General features: G+C 42.9%; 1 protein-coding gene across 2 annotated transcripts in view; it reads left to right on the top strand.

The window, feature by feature from the left end:
- The window catches only part of LOC134337342 (ephrin-A5-like), a 455,354-nt gene that overhangs the window by 388,588 nt on the left and 47,250 nt on the right, over positions 1–19,516 (top strand). For both annotated transcript variants that reach the window (XM_063032267.1, XM_063032266.1), the window contains exon 2: positions 7,308–7,600. In XM_063032267.1, coding sequence (XP_062888337.1) covers positions 7,308–7,600 — 293 coding nt within the window. The remainder of the gene's footprint in view (positions 1–7,307; positions 7,601–19,516) is intronic.

The following is a 19,516-nucleotide window of genomic DNA, read 5'->3' as shown; positions in this document are numbered from 1 at the left end:
CTTTGTTATGGTAAAAGCTTTAGTGCGATACATTAGCACACGGTACCCGAAATCTCTAATAGCCCCTGAACACTGTGCGCTGGCGGATCCCATCGGAAGAAATTAATTGAGCCTGATGCAAAACAGGTTTGCATCCTGCAGCTGCCGCAGTGGAGCCCACCCACCTTTTCCACCTGGTCTTCGGGTTACACCAGGAGACTCACCGCACGTCACTTATTCCATCTCCAGTCAGCCCACTTCCGATATTACCCTTACCTTTGCATCTGCTGCCTGTTAATTGGCTTTGATAAAAATAACCACCTTGTGACCTCTAAGCCTGAAGTCTGCAACTGGAGTCATTTTCAACTACTGAATACGCGGCTGAGAAATCAGAACACACCTGCACAGCACTGGGATCTAGTTTCCATCTCAGGAGTTGCTTGGAGATATAAATAATGCCTCCTCGTTCTGCTTTGTCGGTATTAAACTGTTAAATGAACCATATGCACTTCAGCATCATGTGTAAGTGTGCGTAACCCATGCCCGAATCCCTCTCACTCGGCCTCTGGCTCTGCTTTCATTTCACATTGTCACTTCTCCCTTTTCATTCACCGGTTATACTGACAGGAGAGCCAAACTCTTCAATGAGCAAGCGCTCGAAGAAGCACTGTTCTTGGGGGGATTAAATGGTGCATGCCCTCTAATTGCATGACAGATAGTTTCCTAACAGCCTACTGAGTCCAGGCGCTCACATGTGAACGGAATGTCTTTACTCGCTGTTGTCTACTGAGCCGTGTGGATTAAGTTGAATCCCAAACCGATTCTCAGCTAATGAAATTGGACTTGGCTTCTCCCAATTAGGGAAGGGTAAATAACTGCAAGATAGTTACCAGCACCTAACCTGGGAAAATGCACACTCAGTCCTCTTTCAAAGACCCTCTCGTTGGTCGCACTTCTCTGGCTCATTACGTGCTCAGTGGATACAGTAGGTCCATCTGTACACCTGCTTGTTAATCAAATAAATAACTAGCCAATCACGTTGCACCAACTCAGTGTATGTAGACATGGTCAAGAGGTTCTGTTGTTGTTCAGACCAGACATCAGAGTCAGAATGGGGAAGAAATATGATCTAAGTGACTTTGACAGTGGAATGATTGTTGATGCCAGATTATTTCAGAAGCTGCTGATCTTCTGGGATTTTCATTCACAGCGGTCTCTAGAGTTTACAGTGACTGGTGTAGAAAACAAAACAAAAATCTAGTGAGCATCAGTTCTGTGGGTGAAAATACCTTGTTAATGAGAGATTAGAGGAGAAAGGCGAGACTGGTTCAAGCTGACAGAAAGGGAACAGTAATTCAAACAACCATGTGTGACAACAATGGTGTGCAAAAGAGCATCTCTGAACACAGGACATGTCAAATCTTGAAGGAGATGGGCTTCAGCATCAGAAGACCGCGAGTATGCACTCAAGTGACCACTTTATAACGTACAGGAGGCACCTAATAAAGTTGACACTAAGTGCATATACCTGCAAATTTTTATTCTTCCATGGTCCTTAAGGCTGTTTTTGAATCCACTTCACTGCTTTTCAGGAGCAATAGATTCCAAATTTAACTACAATGCATAAAAAAGAACTGCTTCAAGTGTCATTCTTATGCCATTCATCTTTGACCTGTGGTGACCGATCCATCAATTGTAGTGAGTTGATTTTATTTATTTATTCGAACCGTGGAGGGTTCTTGTGAAGAAGGCAGTACCCCACCACCCCCACCAGATGCAAATATGTTTCCAAGCCTTTGAAGATGGGGACTTGTAGCGCTGGACTATCTGGAGTGTCTTGCTCTCAGATACCCGTTCTTCACTTCTCTGTCTCCAGATGACTGCTTTTCTCTGCTTTGCCTTCCCACGAGAGATGGGCTTTGTGATCGTTAGGCACCTGCTCATCAGAAATGTCTTCACAATCACGCCTCAATCCTTCATCTACTCCATACCGATGAGAACCTCCCTGAGGCATGTCTTCAGACTCCCCTTTAGACCTTTCCAACTGCAGCTCGGTGTCCAACTCTTTCCAACTCTATCCTACAAAGTGCAACTTTCTGTGAATGAAAATCTTAAAGTTCAAAGTTCAAAGGAAATTTTTATTATCTAAGTACATATATGTCGCCGCATACAACCCTGAGATTCATTTTCTTGTGGGCATTCTCAGCAAATCTATGGAATAGTAACTATTACAGGATCAACAAAAGATCAACTAGAGTGCAGAAGACAAAAAAAGGCAAATATAAATAAATAGTAATAAATAACAAGAATGTGCAGTTATGAGATAAAGAGTACTTAAAATGAGATTATTTGTTATGGGAAAACCGCGGTGGATGGGTAAGTGAGTGTTATCCTATCTTGTTCAAGAGCCTGATGGTTATGGTGCAGTAGCCGTTCTTGAACCAGGAGGAATCAGTCCTGAGGCTCGTGTATCTTCTCCCTGATGGCAGCAGCGAGAAAAGAGCACGGCCTGGGTGGTGAGGATCTCTGATGATGGATGCAGCTTTCCTACGACAGCTCAATGGTTAGGAGGACTTTAACCATGATGTCGTGGATGGAATCCACTACCTTTTGTAGGATTTTCCATTCAAAGGCATTGGCGTTTCCATACCCGGCCATGATGCAGACAGTATCCTGCACGGTAAGTTCATCCTCCTGACTCTCCAAGTTCTTGTCATCGTCCACATGGCACAAGCCATAAGCGTGATTTAGTACTCCTCTCTTGTCTGGGAGAGTGCAGCTCCAGCTATACTTAACAAGCTCAATGCCATCCAAATATAAGCAGCCCATACAACCACCCTGTCGTTTATTCCCTTTACCACTACCACACCGCGGTTGCAGTGCGTACTCTCTGCAAGAAGCAGCATCAGTGAGTGGGGCTGCACAGTGGCGTAGAGGATAGTGCAATCACTTTGCAGCGCCACCGGTCACTGGGGTTTGGATTCCTGCCACCGTCTGTAAGGAGTTTGTATGTCGCCCCCATGTTTGTTTCCTTCAGCTGCTCCCACGTTCTAAAAGTCATGTGGCTTAGAGGGTTAGTAAGTTGTGGGCATGCTGTGCTGGTGATGGAAGTATGGCAACTCCTGTGGGCCGCCTGCAGCTTAATCCTCACTGCTTTGATTTTACACGAACAATGCGTTTCAAAGCTTGTTTCAGTGTTTTGATATACATGTGACAAATGAAGCCAATCACATGGACTTGCTTGGGGTAACTCAGCAGCACCCCCTGAACACGTGGCCTCTGCCACCAAGTGGGACAAGGGCAGTAGACACAGGGGAACAGCACTATCTGAAAATTCCCCTCTACATGCACAGACTTATCACCTACCCTTCACCATGATTAGGTTTAACTTCCTGGATCAGTCCTGAACTAGAGAGGATAACTACCCAACACTGAACTATTCCCACTGAACCGGTCTCAAGTACCCTCGTCCTTCCCTTTCTCTTACAGTCCGCTCTCCTCTCCTGTCAGATCTCTTCTTCTCCAGCCCTTTATCCTTCTAGCCTCCTGGCTTCACCTATCACCTTCTAGTTATCCTCCTTTTCCTCCCTAACCCCCCACCTTTGTATTCTGGCTGAAGAATGGTCTTAGCCCGGAATGTGTACCGTTAATTCTTTTCCATAGATGCTACCTGGCCTGCTGAGTTCCTTCAGAATTTAGTGTGCTGCTTTGGATTTCCAATATCTGCAGACTTCCTCATGTTTATCTCTTTCATGGACTCTTTTTCTTGTGTTCTTAATATTTATTAAATATTTATTTATTTAATATTGTTACTATTATTAATAATATATTTATTTTTGCATTTGCACAGGATTTTTTGCACATTGGTGGTTGTCCGCCCTGTTGGTTGTAGTCTTTAATTGATTCTGTTGTGTTTCTTGTCTTTGCTGTGATTGCCTGCAAGACAATGAATGTCAGGGTTGTATATCATGACAAATACATACAGTACATTGATAATAAATTGAGTTTGAACTTTGAACTTTCTCCTCAACATTATTAAGGAGTACTTCTGCCAGAAGAACAGTGACAGAACTTTATCGATTAGGATGGGCACTAAATACTGTCCTTGACCGTGGCACCCACATTTTATAAATAAATGTGATTGCTTCCTTCTGCATCTGGAGTCAGAATCCTGGGCATATGTCAGGAAACTACTGAGGGGGTAAATCACACTAGGAGGCTTGAACACCTAACTGAATCCTATCATGATTTATTGTTGACCATGTTACATATGCGGGTTGTGACCAAAGGAAACAATGGCTGGAGATGCTTTCGTGCAAGGGTATCTATTAGGTGTGTCAAGTATCAAAGTTATAAAACTTAGCGAAAATAGTGAAAAGAAAAATGTTAATATATATAAAAAGATATCTACCAGAAAACACAATAATAGCTCCATGTGAACTGGCAGCTCCGATCGATATATATATATCTCTCTCTCTCTCTCTCTCTCTCTCTCTCTCTCTCTCTCTCTCTCTCTCTCTCTCTCTCTCTCTCTCTCTCTCTCTCTCTCCCTCTCCCTCTCCCTCTCTCCCCTTCTCCCTCACCCTCCCTCACCCAGTGACAGCAATGAGCCCTGTTTATTAGGCACCAGGACATACCATCTGTAATTCCTACACAGTTAATTTAAGACTACACATGAATTAGAATATGAAATACCCCACAATGTAGTTACAGTCATACTACAAAATAAACTAATAAACTGAAGTATCTGCCTTAAGTACAGTATACAAAGAACATATACACACATACAGATCCGTATTACTAAAGAATTGAAATATTCCACCCTATATGATGAGGAAGGTACCATGTGAGGGGTGTGTTTACTGAGCAATTCCCTTATCTGTTATCCTGTCTACCCATCGAGTAAGATTACTAATCCCAGCCAAATTACTTGAAGCTGAACCCAAAAAGTTGCTGAAAAATAGGAAATGGTGGCTCTGAAATGTGAAGTGTTTCTCTCTCCGCAGATACTGCCTGACCTCCTGATTCTTTCCAGCACTTCTGTTTTTATTTGCAAAGTCATAATCCATTGTACAGCATCCAATATGTCGACGCCCAATTCTGAATTAGACTTTCATGAAAATTATCTTTAAAAAACTGTAACGAATCAGTCCTGCGATGCAGCAGCAAGATATGAAAAAAACAAAGAGCTGAATCTGTATACATCTCTCACAACAAAGTTCAAAGTAAATTTGTCACAGTACATATATATTCTTGTGGACATACTCAATAAATCTAAATAAATCTAATAACCGTAATAGAATCAATGAAAGAGGGCAGACAACCAGTGTGTAAAGCACAGCAAACTGGACAAATACAAAAAGAAAGGGAAAAGAGACATAATAATAATAAATAAATAACAATAAATATTGAGAACATGAGATAAAAAGTTCTTGAAAGTGAGTCCATAGGTTCAGTGGTGGGGCAACTGAAACTGAGTGAAGTTATCCCCTCCGGTTCAAGAGCTTGATGGTTGAGGGGTAATAACTGTTCCTGAACCTGGTGTGGTGGGTCCTGAGGCTCCTGTATCTTCTTCCTGATAGCAGCAGTGAGAAGACAGCATGACCTTGGTGGTGGGTGTCCCTGACGATGAATGCTGCTTTCCGGCGACAGTGCTTCATGTAGGTGTACTCAATTGCGGTGTTGGATTTACCTGTGATGGGCTGGGCTATATCCGCTACTTTTTTTTTAGGTTTTCTGTTCAAGAGCATTGCTGCTTCCTTGCCAGTCTGTGATGCAGCCAGTCAATTTACTTTCCACCATACATCTATAGAAGTTTGTCAGATCTTTAGATGTCATACCAAATCTTTGTGAACTTCTAAGGAAGTAGAGGCACTGCTATGCTTTCTTCGTAATTGTTCGTAATTGCTCTTAGGTGCTGGGCCCAGGACAGGTCCTTGGAAATGAATCATCGAACCCTCTAAAGTACATTAATACCAACTTAATGATTAATGTAATTAATTGATGAAAAGTATAGCATTTGTTGGTATGTCATACTACCTTGTGACATTGACCAGATAATCTATTTTTCTCATTATTGATTGCTAAAAATGACGAAGTAAAATGTTCTTGCTCTTGTTTGCGGTATTACCATTGGATCATCTACATCCATCTGAGAAAGCTGATGTGACCTCTAGTTCAGATCTCATCTGAAATGGAGCACCTCAGACAATACAGGGACTCCCTCAGTGCTGCACTGTCTTGCCATTTTGCATTATATCCTCAAGTCTTTGAGGTGCTCATCATCTTATTAATGTCGGTTGTGGTCGGGTGCTTCCAATGCATCGGCAAGCTGTCGGTGCCTGGAGGTTTATGGCAGGGAGTTTCTCCCTTTTGCCGCCTGCTATCGGGACTTGAGACTTTTTTTTTGCCGTGCCCATGGTTTGTTCTTTATCAAATTATGGTATTGCTTTGCACTGCTGTAACTATATGTTATAATTATGTGGATCTGTCAGTGTTAGTCATTGGTTTGTCCTGTTTTTCTGTGATATCACTCTGGAGGAACATTGTATCATTTCTTAATGCATGTATGCATTTCTAAATGACAATAAAAGAGGACTGAGTGTTCTCATAATCTAATAATGGAGTAGGCACAAAGGGCCGTTTGGTCACCGGTACTCTATTTATATTTAAAAGTCTCCTGCCCAACATTGAAATCACTGAAATCCACCTGAATGGATGTTTACACTTAATTTAATGTTTTAAAATATATATTTATTATAATTGATATAACATTTTATGTATTGCACTGTACTGCTGCCACAAAACAACAAATTTCATGACATTTATCAGCGGCAATACATCTGATTCCGATACTGAGGGCTTGGATATTAAACATCGCATCTGAGCAACTGCTGCGGTGTACAGCCTCAAAATTCAGGAGTGGAAACTGAACGAAAACCTTTAATATTGTGATGCTGTCTACAGACCATGGTTCTCTCTAAGCTGCACGGGTGCGTGGCTGCACAAGTAACTGAAATCCTCCCGTGCACAAAGCCTTTGTTGCCGTGCGGCTGGAACGTTCCTTTATCGTTCCTTTATACAATGCTTTATTAAAGTGCCACGCAGTTTTCAGGCCATGTAAAAGTTTCCCGCTCAGAGCAATGGATGGTCCTCACAGGATTAAAAAAAATAAAAATATAGAGGGAATGTTGCTACTGGCCCATAACAGTAATACTCAAAGTTTAACTGGAGATGTGAAAGGCTTAATCTGGAGAGAATTGTTTTAATAATTGTATAGCCTTTGGTTTAATTCATTCTGTTTTCTGAACTGTTTTTCTCATTGTTAGGTTTCACAGAGGGGATTACACAGTTGACGTCTGCATCAATGACTACCTCGACATCTACTGCCCCCACTACGATGATAACGTACCTGAGGAGAAGACAGAGAGCTACATCCTTTACATGGTGAATTTTGACGGTTACCGAAGCTGCGACCACAAGAACAATGGCTTCAAGCGTTGGGAGTGCAATCGGCCACGCACACCGAATGGTCCTCTGAAGTTCTCCGAGAAGTTCCAGCTCTTCACACCATTTTCCCTAGGCTTTGAATTTCGACCTGGAAACGAGTATTATTATATATGTGAGTGCATTCCCATATTATTTCACCTGACCCACCACAGTTTTTCAGGATTAAGATAGCAGGGCAGTGGCGTTTGTAAACGTGTGAAAAGGGCAAGTTATTGAGGTCAGAAACTCCTTCTACATGCAAAAAGAGGTCAAAGCTTGGGCTGCTCCAGAGAAGGGTACTAGAAGCAAGATGTTTAAGGAATATAGAAGTGGCTGGTGAACTGAAACATTTCACTAAAGTGACATGAATACCCTTTGGCATCTGTTCCTCTCCTTGAGATGTCTTCTTAACAAACAGATCAGTGAATTGTTTTGAAGTCATCCTCTGATGCAACTTGCCCATTCTTGTTTATCCTGTCTGTGGAGACATTGAGATCTTTCTAAGATCATCAACTATCCAATGGTTCTTTAGCTGAGTGGCCTGCCCTCAAGATGTGTGGCTGCAGATTGTGCTGCCACTGCCGGTATCATGAGGCATTGTAAGGTGTTGGTCAGACCGTATTTGGAATATCATGAGCAGAAGGGATGTGCTTAGATCGGAGAGGGTGCAGAGGAGGTTCCTGAGAATGATCCTAGGAACGAAAGCACTAATGTGTGAGGAGCATTTTGATGGCTCCGGGCCTGTACTCGCTCTATTTTAGAAGAATGAGGAGGGATTTACTTTAAACCTACTGAATATTGAAAGGCCGAGATAGAGTAGACATGGAAAGGATGCTTCCAATTGTGGGAGAGACTAGGATTGGAAGTCACACTCTTGGAATAGAAGGACGTCCCTTTAGAACAGAGATGAGGAGGAATTCTTTTAGCCAGAGGGTGGTGAATCTGTGAAATTCATTGCCACAGGCAGTTATTGTGGAGGCCAAGTCATTGGATATATTTAAAGCAGAGGTTGATATGGTATTGATTATTAAGGATGTCAAAGGTTACGGAGAGAAGCAGGAGAATGGGTTTGAGAGGGAAAATAAATCAGCCATGATCGAATAGTGGAACTGATTTAATGGACTGAATGGCCTAATTTTGCTCTTGTGTCTTGTGTGTGTGTGTGTGTGTGTGTGTGTGTGTGTGTGTGTGTGTGTGTGTGTTAGTGGACATCCCTGGATCTAACATCTTCCTCATAGTTCGGTTTGTTGAGTAAGTGTATGGCTTTTGATGGGATGTGATGGTTACCCTGCCCCCAGCTCTCCCCAGTGTTTGAATAGCCATCATAAAACCTCAAGGCTTGCACATGGAATGCCCCTTTAAGCAGGGCCCAGAAGCTTTCCTCTGCCTCTAAAACTAAATCATAGAATGAGAGACGGGCTGAGTAATGGTACAATCTGCTTAGACGTTCATTCCTCACAAGTCAAACTAAATATAGAAACACAATAACCCTACTTGCAAAATTCAGTTTTGGTGAAGTCAATAGAGAGAATATTGGCACAGACTATAATAGCAGTCGTTACGACATGCTTTGTTTAGTGCTAATGACTAGGGATACATTTCTAGTGGTTGTACTGAGGCTATAGGGAATATTTCCATATACAACACAAGAGTTTCTGCAGATGCTGGAAATCCAAAGCAACACAGGCACGAAATGTTGGAGGAACTCGGCAACATATTTTCTATTCTTTGATTTTATAGAGTGGTGAAGGAACCACTCGGTCATTCAGAGTTCACCTGGGGCTTAGCTGGGCAGGTTGCTATGTTATTATAAATCAATGGCAAACACCTTGAGAATTAAAATATATAAAATGAGCGATTTACTATCTGAAAGCTTGATCAAATAAAAGCATTTACATAGTGTGAATCCATGTATTCTTCCAATTCTTTTAGATACACTGCTAATAATGGCTATTGATTTACTGCTCCTGCTTTATTAGTAATCCCAGAATGTCTTAAAAGCATTAATTTGAATAGATCTGAAACTAATGGCAACATTAAAAGGAAAATTGTAAGGGATAATCGTTTTACAGTGCCAGCGAACACCGATTAGGGTTAATTCCTGCCGTGACTCTAAGGAGATTGTACATTCTCCCTGTAATCATAAGGGTTTCCTCCCACATTTCTAAGACATACAGTTAGGGTAAAAGTTAATGAGTTGTGGGGATGCTATGCTGACATTTGCGGGATGCTACTAGCATAATCCTCACTGATTTGGTTAGGTGCGAAACAATTCACTTTTTACACTTTTCGACGTAAATATGACAAATAAAGCTAATTTTTTGGGGTTTTTTTTCGGTGTGTGGGGATGGTGGGTGACGAGAGTGAGGGTTGAACAGAGAGCTACAGAAATAATGAGTGGAGAAAATAGGGGAGGGAAGAAGGGGAGTCGAAGAGATGGACAGAAGAAGTGAGTAGAAAGAGAGATGGGAAAGGAATGGGAGAAGTGCTTGCCTGGAGGAACAAAGTTAATCAGAGGAGGAATGGACCAATGAGGATGAAGAGGAGGAGTATAGTGAATGGACGAGCACAAAAAGAGAACAGAGAGTGGTGTGGAAACACTTAGGGAGCGAGTTATATGTTGAGGGGGTGCATGGCCACAATTCTCATTTCAGTCTCTACATCTCCAGTGAAACATTGTTATTGGTTCATCCCTGAAATAAAACTCTTTCTTAACTTTGCAAATTAAGTTGCAGAAAGTTCATACAATTGGAATAATAAATCATTCCTGTTTAGCAGTTTTAAAATTAATTGTTTTAGTAAATTCTAAACTAAGTGCATTGACTTAGAAATTGCCCATAGATTTTGACCCACCATGCAGCATTCTGACCTTTGACCCCACACTACACGTACACCAGCCTCATGACCTTCGTACCAACATCACTCCGAGGCCAAGACCTGCCAATGATGGAGGTCTGACTCCACATCCGTTGACCTCGCTGTCACCCTATTCCTTACCCATGATCCTGTATTTGTGATACAGCCCGGGTCCCATGATGATTCTTGGCCATAATCTCGGGTCCCTCTCTACAGAAGTTCGCCCCCATGCCCCTCCTACGCAATCAGACATTTGGCTTCCAGCCATCCTGTCTCCTCCCTCTCCAATCTCAAAAGTGTCCAACTCATGTTTGCAGTTGGCCCCAGTTGACCAAACTGATCAATTAGTCTCCATTGCAGTGCTGACCTTTAGGGGCACTAGAGTTTCTTGCCCCTAAAGCAAGTCTGGGAAATGATACATTTCTGTTTTATACAACAGTTATAACATGGAGTATGAAGTCTATGAGGTATGAATGAATGTAAATGCTCCCTAATTGAAGCACTTAACGTCATTCAGTGAAGTTTCCCACTTCATCTCTGTGGTGGCTTGATTGCCCAGAGGCAGCCCTGGTGTCTGTGGCTCTGTCTTTGTGGTTAATCAGACCCAGACACACACGCACATTTGTGCTTTAGATGTTGTCGTTTATGCCATTAGCTGCGACAACTACGCTCAGTCAAAATTTTAACCATTGTCACAACACACAAAGAAGGCTGCCAATTAAAGCGAGCTGTCAGGGCCTTGACAAATAGTTACAACCAGAGCACAATACCACCTCGAAATTTTATAACAGTAATCTTGTGTTCACTTAATGTGTTGGTTTGAAACAATCCAAGCCTTTGCGTTGTAGTTTTCAGGGTAAACCAAATGTAAAGTACATTTCAAAGCATGGTTTACTGAAGTTTTAATTCTTTAAATGTAGGTTGCACTGATTGAGCAGAAGTAACGATAGGGTGAAAGGCAAACACGAGGAAATCTGCAGATGCTGGAATTGAAAGGAATTGAGTACAGGCTTCCTGTTTATTGAAAGGTGCTGTGAAGCAGCAGAGGTTCCTTTCGCTTGTACCCAAGAGCAGCTGAGGGAAGGAGTTACTAGCTGAAAAGTACTCTCAGCAGCCACTATATTAGGTACACCTGTACATCTGCTTGTTAATGCAAATATCTAATCAACTGATAATGGCAGCAACTCAGTGCATAAAAGCATGGAGACATGGTCCAGTGGTTCAGTTGGCGTTCAGACCAAACATCAGAATGGGGGAGAAATGTGGTCTAGGTGACTTTGACCGTGAAATGGTTGTTGGTGCCAGATGGGGTGGTTTGAGTTATCAGAAACTGCTGATCTCCTGGGGGGTGGGGGAGCACCCGGTGAATGGCAGTTCCGTGGGCGAAGTCGCCTTGTTAATGAGAAAGGTCAGAGGAGAATGGCCAAACTGGCTCATGCTGAAAAGACGGCGAAAGTAACTCAAATAACCATGCGTTGTAACAGCGGTGTGTAAAACATACAACGCGTCAAACCTCGAAGTGGATGGGCTAGAGCAGCAGAAAGCCGTGACACACACACTCGGTGGACACTTTTTTAATTACAGGAGGTACCTAATAAAGTGGCGACTGAATGTAGTGAGAGGTAGCTATGCTAAGCTGAGCTGTGCTGCCCACCAGAGCAGCAGGTCCCACCATCGCTTACGTTTTAGACTGAGAGGTGAGTGATGCAAGAAAGTTTTTGCTGATTGAGACCGCAATCCAACAACCAAGGCAGCACATTAGCAGGGGAGGAGGAAAAGGATGAAAGGGTTTCACAGTGAGCCAAGTTGATCAGATGTTACTGTACGGGCATGCTTACTGTATTGCAGCTGGGTCCCTCACAGTAATGTGCCAGGTTCAGATTCATTTATTTTTCGCATGTACAGTGAAATGTATTGTCTGCTTTAACAACCAACACAACCTACGCATGTGCTGGGGGTAGCTCGCAGTGTCACCACACATTCTGGCGCCAACAAGTCAAGTCAAGTCACTTTTTATTGTCATTTCAACCATAACTGCTGGTACAGAACATAGTAAAAATGAGACAACGTTTTCCAGGACCATGGTGCTACATGAAACAATACAAAAACTACACTGAACTATGTAAGAAAAAGCACAGAAGCTACACTCAACTACAGTCCTATCCAGGACTGCATAAAGTGCACAAAACAGTGCAGGCACTACAATAAATAATAATAAATAATAAACATGACAGTAGGCACAGTAGAGGGCAGTAGGTTGGTGTCAAGCCAGGCTATGGGTCTTGAGGAGTCTGATGGCTTGGGGGAAGAAACTGTTACATAGTCTGGTCATGAGAGCCCAAATGCTTCGGTGCCTTTTTCCAGATGGCAGGAGGGAGAAGAGTTTGTATGAGGGGTGCGCGGGGTCCTTCATAATGCTGTTTGCTTTGCGGATGCAGTGTGTCTGTGATGGCCGGAAGAGAGACCCCGATGATCTTCTCAGCTGACCTCACTATCCACTGCAGGGTCTTGCGATCCGAGATGGTGCAATTTCCGAACCAGGCCGTGATGCAGCTGCTCAGGATGCTCTCAATGCAACGTCTGTAGAATGTGGTGAGGATGGAGGGGGTGGGAGATGGACTTTTCTCAGCCTTCGCAGAAAGTAGAGCATGCCTGCAACGTTCTGCAGCAAAACGGCAACAAATCAACTGCAACAAACCGGCCCTTTTCCTCCCTCCTATGTACACACACACACGCACAGACCCCCAGGACAAGCTGCTTCCTCATACGTGTTAGATCTTGATGATTTTGATTCAAAGTACTTTGGAATTCATAAATGAGACACAAAATTTGTTTCTTCTGGCTGTTTTTATTAAGTGCTACGTGAACAAAGAAACAAGGAAAGTAAGGTAGCAAGGTGTAAAGGGGAAGACGAAGATAAAGATAGACAGAGAGACTGAGCCAACATGATTTGGTCCTCTTATATCAGATTACTGATAACAGTAAACTTCAATCATAAACATGAGGAAGTCTGCAGGTGCTGGAAATCCAAAGGAACGCACACAAAATGCTGGAGGAACTCAGCAAATCAGGCAGCATCTATGGAAATGAATCGATAGTCGCCCTTCTTCAGGACAGAGAAGGAAGGGGGAAGATGCCAGAATGTAAAGGTGGAGGGAGGGGAACAATTTTGCGTGTGTTGCTGTAAATTTCATTCACATTCCATTGCCTGAATGAACCAATACGACAGCCCCTATTCAAGTAATGCGATACCCACCACTGAATTTAAGTTGTTTCCAGAAAGATATGAAGGAAATTGCAACCACTAGTAAAACACACTGAACAATTATATATATAGAGGTAATTATGTGAAAAATACAAACAAGCCATAAGAAAGTTAAACTACAAGGAAAAGAACAATTTTACAGTTCAATCCAATAAATGTCTTGCATTTATCTGATTCTGGCTTCATTGAATATGTATACTTGCGTCCTTCCAGATTGCATTACTCTCAATCTCTTGGATTTTGATCAGTCAGCCGGTGAGGGAGGGGGTTGGAAGGGGTCTGCTGATCTAGACAGTGTAAGACACTGTTAGCACCTCTTGTGAGCAAGTGGGCACCAACTGGCAATGATGCAGTAACTTAACAATAGTTTGTTACAAGTTGAAAAGACGCATTAAAATCCAAGGAAGAATCCCCATTCTTCCCTCCACTTCCTCTAACTCCCACTGGGCAAATCTCACGAACAAGTATTTATTGTCAGGGCTGATGTCTCCTGACATGGAATGCACTTCCACTGTCTGGACCCTTTAATCGAATCTTCATTCCCACCGCATGGACTTCATCAACCAAAGCACTCTCTGCTGTGCAGAGTTTTTGATTGAAGGTTCCACCTCACCATGTGAACTCTTCGACCCAAAGTTCAGGCTGACTGTCTCGACCTTTTGATCTGGTATTCATTCTCCCACTGTGTGGAGCTCATGAACCACTGTTTGCCGTGCCAACCTCTTGATCCATTCTTTCGTCCACAGTGTAGACCTTTCAATTCAGTCTTCCCCTCTTCCTGGTCCAAAGACAGGCTTTTGAATATAAAAGGCTGAATTACATTAAAATTACAGGCTGATCTATTCCCGCATTTATGCTTTACATGAGCTTTTTCCTACTTCTTTTATCCTATTAGCACGTCCTTTTCTTCCTTTCTCCCTTTATTGAGAATCAAACTTGCCTTTATTTTCTTCATGCCCTGGCCAATTTTTATCCCTTCTTCTATAGCACAATAAAACTCCCATCATTATGATGCAGCTATTCGTAAAAGCTGGCTTGGTGCAAATTATTAGCTGACTGCATGTATGACAACAGTCACCGAACTTCCTTTGTTGCAACACAATTTTAGAAAGACAATGTGGTGTGCATTTTGCTCATTGTCAATATGGAATAAATTGAAGGGTAATGCCTGATGTCCCGTTAAACCCAGGAATCTGGAATTTGGTTTTCACACTGCTTTTCTGCTCAAGAGGCTTTGTTGTACTGAGAGGGCTGGCTGCTAACTTGTCAGAAAGAGCACTCCTGCAATTGTTCCATAATACAGGATAAGCAGAGTAGAACAAAAAATAAAAATACATCATTGAGGCACAGTGTACATATCAAAATAGAAACTTTAAAAACAAGATAAAAGAGATGGTAGCCAGTCAGAAGCTGCTGATGTGATAAAGTTTATTATCTTGAACAGGAGAGATCCAGAAAGGGGCCGACATTAATTATTGTACTTAGCATTCAAATCACACTAAACATGAGAAATTACCTCTTTTTTGGTTTCTATGAATGTTCCATTAGAGTAAGTCCATACGGAAGAAAAGCATCTGATCTTTCCTTGAGAAACTAAATCCGATTAACCTCTGGGCTCTTCGAAGACATTTGCCAAGGTTAGCATTGTGCTTTAGTTTACTACTCTCTGTTAAGGCAAACGACTGCTCCATTAATATCCCGTGTGATCCTAAATGCAAATCATCATTTATTGGCTCGTTGCTATGACCTGCCAACAAGGTATTGTTTAAACTTCCAGAATAATGTCCTCAAATGGCCCTGGGAGTTAACATGTGTCACTGCAGCAAATGGAATAACTAAGGTCCCAGGTTTAATCCAGGGACAGCTGAACTGAGACAGATACTGATTGTGGTGTGGCAATTGCTCGCATTAAATAGCATGTGGCCGGGAACCTGGGTGACTGAAATGCCCATGGTGAAGGTATTTGAACAAGTGGCCGGAGTTGGAGGACAGTGAAGAGTGGGAGGAACTAATAGAGATGGAGAAGGGTGAGACTCAGGTTTATTTATCACATGTACATTGAAACACAGAGAAATGCGTTGTTTGCGTTAACAACCAACATGACCCAAGGATGTACCCAAGTGTCGCCACACCTTCCAGCACCAACATAGCATAACCACGATGTTCTGCAGAGCAACAGAGAACACACGAAGCAGCAAAACAACAGCAGCAAAATAAAACCCCGTCCCTCCCTCCTCCTTTCCTTCCCAATCACCCATACACATGGACAGTCCTGCAACCCTAGAACAGGCCTCCAGTCTCCATTCTTCAAGCTTTGGCCATCGGACTTCTGGACCGTCGGGCATCGATCTTTGGTATTGACACCCGGACTAGCCAATGATGGGAACCCAATCTCCAGACTCGAGTTCCGGGATCCTTCAGCTGGTGAATGCAAACGGGGCAGGAGCCTGAAATTACCTGACATTATGGATACACACACACGTATTCTGCCTACAACATTAGGGAGGCATGACCCTTCAAAAGCTAGCAAAATTTAATTTCCTGTGCATGCTTCTGGGGAGGGATGATGTTATGAAGAGATTTGAAAATGACACTGAAACATCTAAAATGTTACAACAGATGGGGAGCTGAGTACAGGAGCACACAGAAGTCAGGGTCCAAAAAACATTAACCAACAATCCTGACCCAGCTCAGATGATTTTTTTTTTCATAATTTCAATGTGTATTTTGATCATAAAGCTGTACACAGGAAATACAGTGCAAACACAACATGTCTTTCTTTGATTCTATTTTAATTACCTTCCATTTCCACACTGACATGTCTGCCATGGCCTGTTCCACTGCCAGGTGGAGGTGATACACAGACTGGAGGAACAACACCTCAGATTCCACCTGGGCTATCTCATACCTGGCAACATGAACATCAAATTCCCAACCAGCCAGTAACAGCTCACCCCCTGTCACTTTTTCCCTTTTTCTCTTTTATCTCTCCTCATGACCCACCAGCTACGATACCTTTACCCTCTTCCACCCTGTCCATGCACCATAACTCCTCCCAATGATTTCACTCTCCCTCCCTCCATTTATTCCATGATCCACCTTCCTCTCCTATCAGGTTTAATCATCTTTAGCCCTTAGTCACTTCCACCTATCACCTCCCAGCTTCTGACAGCATTCCCTCTCTCCACCCTCCCTCATCTATGTTTCATCCCCCCCTTCCCCTTCCCTGGATGCACACATTGCCTCTCAGTTCTTGCTTCACCTCCTCCCTCCTCACTTTTATCCTACCTATCATCCCTCTTCCTCTTACTCCAGTTCAAAGTGTTTTGACCTCAAGTGTCAACTATTGAGTTTCCTCCACAGATGTGCCTCACACACTGAGTTCCCCCAACGCTTGGTGTGCTGCTCCCGATTTCAGCATCTGCATTCTCTCATGTCTTCATGTCTTGCTTTATCTTCATCAAATGATTACAAGGCAGCGAAATCACTCATGTTCCTTCTTTTAAACAATCCATCAGTGAAGTGTTTGAAAAGCTGTAACACAGAACCCAGCCCCTCAGTGACCAACGAAGAGAGAACCCGAGCCTGTGCTCTTTCCTGACAAATCGTTAGACTGATCTTAAATGTATATCCCTGAGCAAAAATGGCTCTGGACTGACTGGGATGACCGATTGTTCACTGGCAACACTCACGTGAAGAGCGATCATTAGGGTAAAGGTGCCCAGAATTCGGTAACTGGACTTTATAACCATAAGTCAGCTCTATCTACAGAGCGGAAAAAAATAAACATCTTTCCATCAGTTCTTCACAATCCTCAGACCAGTCACGATGCACTGAGCCACCGGATATTTAGTGCCTCTGCTATAGAAAAAAGCATTCCCAAGATGCTTCATGGAAGCAGTGGAGGGAGGCATTAAGGCACAGGTTGCGTTTATGGAGTTAAAGAAGCGCTGAAGTTCAGAGAGAGACTTCCAGAGATTGGGCTTAAGAATCTGAAGGTCAGGAAATGAGAAATAGAGAAAAAGAGGGAAGCAAAGAGAGAATGCAGAGAAGGAAAAGGAAGGTGGGGAAGACATGAGAGAAAGGATATTAAAAAAAAGGAGTAAAAGAGAAAATAGAGCAGATGGGAGAAAGAGAAGAGGGGAAGATAATATGAGAGAAAGAGAGAATAGAGAGAGAACCACAGTTGAGAGGGGAGTAGAGAGCCAGAAAGAGTGGCAGGGGAGGACACTGGAGAAAGAAGGTCAGAACAGAAATGTTCACATTTTAATATTAGGAGCAATGTGATGCAGCCATCCTGAATAATTTTGTTGTGGGTTATCAGCAGAAAACACCATTTTGTCTGATGGCTCAATGGGGTTCACCAATTCCTGGGAGCTGGGAAAACCATATTGGACATTAACCAGCTGCAGATAAAATCATGCAAAGAAATCTCTGTTGGCGCTGAAAGAGTTGGATTTATCTATAGGCAAGCCTGTCTCCCTTTAATAAAGGGTCTGTCACACTCCATTCCCTGAATGTTTGAAATGATACCTTGCAATGGCCCATAGAAGATAACAGCCGTTTAAATACCTCTGTTGCAAGGGCCCAGGTGAGGAACATGATCCTCGACCCCACAGTGCGCTGATGATAAGTATTGTACTGTTTACCTAAAGCAGCATTCCAACTGGATGTCTGTTAGTGTTACAATGAGTGCCGTTCATAAATAACCTGTGATTTATGGTGTTTCGTGTCTTCTGACATTGTTAAGAACAAGATATATATACTGGTCTTGTGGGAGTTTATTGAAGAGGTTTGAATAGAGAGCAGAGTAGAAAATGAGACCCACTCACCCACTGTCCTCTTAAGAAAGATCCAGGCTGCTTGTACAGCCAGTCAGGGATGGTTGTAAATTTAATATGTCTCACCAGCTGATTTCTTGCACACTCTCTGGCAGAGTGATTTTGTCTGAAGTGCCTCATGTAAAACTCTTCCAGAGCAGACATTAATGAAAGATCTGTACTTTCGTAGCACCTTATCAGATTGCAAAGCAACTGAACAGGGTCCATTACTTTGAATTGTGTTCATGAGGGAAAACGTTGCAGCTATTTTACACAGGGAAATCCCACACACAGCAGTGAGATGAATTCCAGTTGTTAATATTTCTTTGATGACTTCTTTAATAATTTAAAAGTATTATTCACAAGAATAAAAAGGCTGCTGGGTCTATCACCTCCCCATGGTGCTCCTCCTTCCCTTTTCTGCATGATATTCTACCCTCTCCTATCAGATTCCCTCTTCTCCAGGCCTTTATCACCAGTCAACTTCCTAGCTCTATACTTCACCCCTCCTCCTCCTCCCTCAGTTTCACCTCTCACCTGTCACCTTGTGCTTCTTGCTCCCTCCGCCCATCTTCTTGCTCTGACTTCTCATCTTTTTTCCCAGTCCCGATGAAAGGACTCAGCCCGAGCTATCGAATGTTTATTCATTTCCATAGATGCTGCCTGACCTGCTGTGCTCCTCCAGCATTTTGTGTGTTTCGCCTTGGATTTACGGCATCTACAGATTTTCTCATGTTGGTGGGTCCACATCTGGTCCTTGGTGACATCTCAGGGATGGCCAACGACCGTGTCTAATCACATCTTCATTTGCAGCAGTCTGGCACATCTTCAGTATTGCAGCAGAATGCGATCCTCCGTCACTGTGTTAAGTCCCCTGTGTGTGCTGTGTGTTCCTCTTGAGCCATAGCTGTACTGTTTAATGTCAAACTGTGTGCATAATGATCTCCATACACGATTGAAAGCTATCGGCAAAGGGAAAGTGGCTGATGCAGAGCGAATCAAAACAAATATTATTGTGTGCGTTATCACTTTCACATCATGGTGCCCAAGGCAGAATCAGTGCCGAAGCGTGGATTGCTTATTGCCTGCAGAAATTAGTTCAACAATG

This window comes from Mobula hypostoma, chromosome 24, assembly GCF_963921235.1.
Source record: "Mobula hypostoma chromosome 24, sMobHyp1.1, whole genome shotgun sequence".
Classification (NCBI taxonomy): Eukaryota; Metazoa; Chordata; class Chondrichthyes; order Myliobatiformes; family Myliobatidae; genus Mobula; species Mobula hypostoma.
Note: the sequence above shows the minus strand (reverse complement) of the source record. Positions and strands in the feature narration are given on the sequence as shown.